Genomic DNA, 2,658 nt, shown 5'->3' with positions numbered 1-2,658 from the left:
CCTGTTCTGCCCTGAGGGTGGCACAACCCCTCCCCGCATCCTCCACGACCCTGAGTCCCCACCCCACCTGTTGTCACAGCCCCCCCGTAGGGCACCCCCAGGACCATGATCTCTCCGAAGGACAAGGCCAAGGCTCCCAAGGACAGCATGACGCTCCTGCCCTGCTTCTACTTCGTGGAGGTAGGTGTGGGGCAGGTGGGGGTCTGGGGGAGGGGGGGGGGTCACATCTTCCCACCCTGCGATGCCACCACGCACTGAGCCCCCGCTATGCATGGGGCTCTGCCACCACCCGTGTCCCCACGAGTGCACTGAATGGGATCTGGGGGGACTGCGGTGGGCAATGAGCCCTCCCTGTCCCCCTCCACCCCACCAGCTGCCCATCGTGGCCTCCTCCATCGTGACGCTGTACTTTCTGGAGCTCACCGACCTCTTCAAGCCGGCCAAGGTGGGCTTCCAGTGCCACGACCGCGCGCTCTCCATGCCCTACGTGGAGAGCAGCGAGGAGCTCATCCCATTGCTCATGCTGCTCAGCCTCGCCTTCGCTGCCCCTGCCGCCTCGGTGCGTCCCACGCCTCTATGGGGCCGGGTCCTGCTGCCTTTGGGGTTGCACTGAGCACGGTTCCCCCCTGCAGATCATGCTCGGGGAAGGTCTGGTGTACTGCCTGCAGTCTCGGCTGAAGGGCCGCACCGGCACCGAGGGCAGCATCAACGCTGGTGGCTGCAACTTCAACTCCTTCCTGCGCCGCACCGTAAGGTTTGTGGGTACGTTGTGCCACCGCCTGACCCAGGGGTTCGGGATTGGGGTGGGCGCATCAACCCTGCAGGTGGAATCCGAGCCCTCTGTGCCTCCATAGGTGTCCACGTCTTCGGGCTCTGCGCCACTGCGCTGGTGACCGATGTCATCCAGTTGGCCACTGGCTACCATGCGCCCTTCTTCCTGACCGTCTGCAAGCCCAACTACACGCTGCTGGGCACGCCCTGCGATGCCAACCCCTACATCACACAGGATATCTGTGCTGGCACCGACAAGCACGCCATCCTATCTGCCAGGTACGTGCCATAGGGCAGAGCGGTCCAGCGCCCTACAGCACGCTGCAGCTCAGCCCTGTGCTCTCCTGCAGGAAGACTTTCCCATCCCAGCACGCCACGCTGTCCGCCTTCGCCGCTGTCTATGTGTCGGTGAGTGTGGAACGCCATGTGGCTCCACGGGTGAGTCCATACGGTTGATGTTCTCCTCCCTCCCCTTCAGATGTACTTCAACTCCACCATCTCGGACAGCACCAAGCTCCTGAAGCCCATCCTGGTCTTCGCCTTCGCCATCGCCGCCGGCATCTGCGGGCTGACGCAGATCACGCAGTACCGCAGCCATCCCACTGATGTCTACGTGGGCTTCCTCATCGGCGCCGGCATCGCCGCGTACCTGGTGGGTTCCACAGGCCGGGGGTTTTGTGCTGTGTGCTGCCCTGCAGCCTCACTAAACACGGTCCCCCCCACCCCGCAGGCGTACCATGCAGTGGGCAACTTCCGTGCCCCCGCTGAGAGGATCCCGATGCCAGCTCCAGCCAAGGATGCTCTCCGGGTGTTGACGCAGCGCGGCCACGACGCCGTGTACCAGCAGAACAAATCAGTGAGCACTGACGAACTGACCCCACGCCTGGAGGAGGAGGAGGCGGCCGTGCGCCCGGTGCCACGCGACAAGAACTCTTTGGGCAGCCTGAAACGCGCCAGCGTGGACGTGGATCTGCTGGCACCGCGCAGCCCCATGGCCAAGGAGAACATGGTGACCTTCAGCAACACGCTGCCCCGCGTCAGCACGCCTTCCATGGAGGACGCCGCGCGTCGGCACATGACCATCCACGTGCCGCTGGACGCCTCGCGCTCCAAGCAGCTCATCTCCGAGTGGAAGCAGAAGGCGATGGAGGGTCGCGGGGCGGACGAGGTGGAGGAGGAGGTGCCCCCGGCGCTGTACCCCACGGTTCAGGCTCGCCCCGAGCGCACGGCGTTGGGTCCCAGGGTTCTCCTCCCACCCCGTCCCGGCGCAGCGCCGTTGGTGCACATCCCCGAGGAGAGCGCGGCGGGCGGCGGCGGGGCCGTGCGGGCCAAGTGGGTGATGGTGGCTGAGAAAAGCGCGCCTCGCACCGCCAACCCCCCCGTCTGATGCAGGTGATCGCCATGTCCAAACCGCAGAGCGCGGCTCCCAGCACCCCCAAGCATTCGGAAACCTCCTCGTCCTCCACCAGCTCCGACTCCTCGCAGTACCGCTCGCCCTCGGAACGCGACAGCTCCAGCATCGTCACCATCGACGCTCACGCCCCTCACCACCCCGTGGTGCATCTCAACGCCGGGAACGGGCCCTGGGAGTGGAAGGCGGCCCCGAAAGGTGCCGAGGATGGCTACGAGCTGGGCGAGGTGGGGAAGGAGTTTCGTGCCTTCCACCAGGCCAAGAGCGCCGGCGTTTCGCCCGGCTCCTCGCTGAGCGACGTGGAGCAGGAAGAGCCGCGGTACGGCAGCCTGGCGGCCATCCGATGGGGCAGCGGGGGGCGCGGAGAGGGGGGGATGGTGGGGTTGAGGGGGCTGCTGGGTGCTGCCAGCCGTGAGGCCACGCTGCGCAGGAAGGCGGCTGAGCGCGACGTGCTCACGGACTGCGATGCTGACAGC

The 2,658-nt window shown here is 66.4% G+C and overlaps 1 protein-coding gene across 1 annotated transcript in view; it reads left to right on the top strand.

The window, feature by feature from the left end:
* The first annotated feature begins 6 nt into the window (after nucleotides 1-6).
* PLPPR3 (phospholipid phosphatase related 3) overlaps nucleotides 7-2,658 on the top strand; it is a 2,869-nt gene continuing 217 nt past the window's right edge. The window contains 8 exon segments of the mRNA XM_010724977.2: nucleotides 7-180; nucleotides 374-559; nucleotides 633-762; nucleotides 855-1,050; nucleotides 1,122-1,179; nucleotides 1,250-1,423; nucleotides 1,502-2,150; nucleotides 2,153-2,649. Of these exon segments, the coding sequence (XP_010723279.1) occupies nucleotides 106-180; nucleotides 374-559; nucleotides 633-762; nucleotides 855-1,050; nucleotides 1,122-1,179; nucleotides 1,250-1,423; nucleotides 1,502-2,150; nucleotides 2,153-2,649 (1,965 nt within the window). The 5' untranslated portion in view covers nucleotides 7-105.

This window comes from Meleagris gallopavo, chromosome 30 (genome assembly GCF_000146605.3).
Source record: "Meleagris gallopavo isolate NT-WF06-2002-E0010 breed Aviagen turkey brand Nicholas breeding stock chromosome 30, Turkey_5.1, whole genome shotgun sequence".
Lineage (NCBI taxonomy): Eukaryota > Metazoa > Chordata > Aves > Galliformes > Phasianidae > Meleagris > Meleagris gallopavo.
This window is presented reverse-complemented; position numbering and strand designations above follow the sequence as displayed.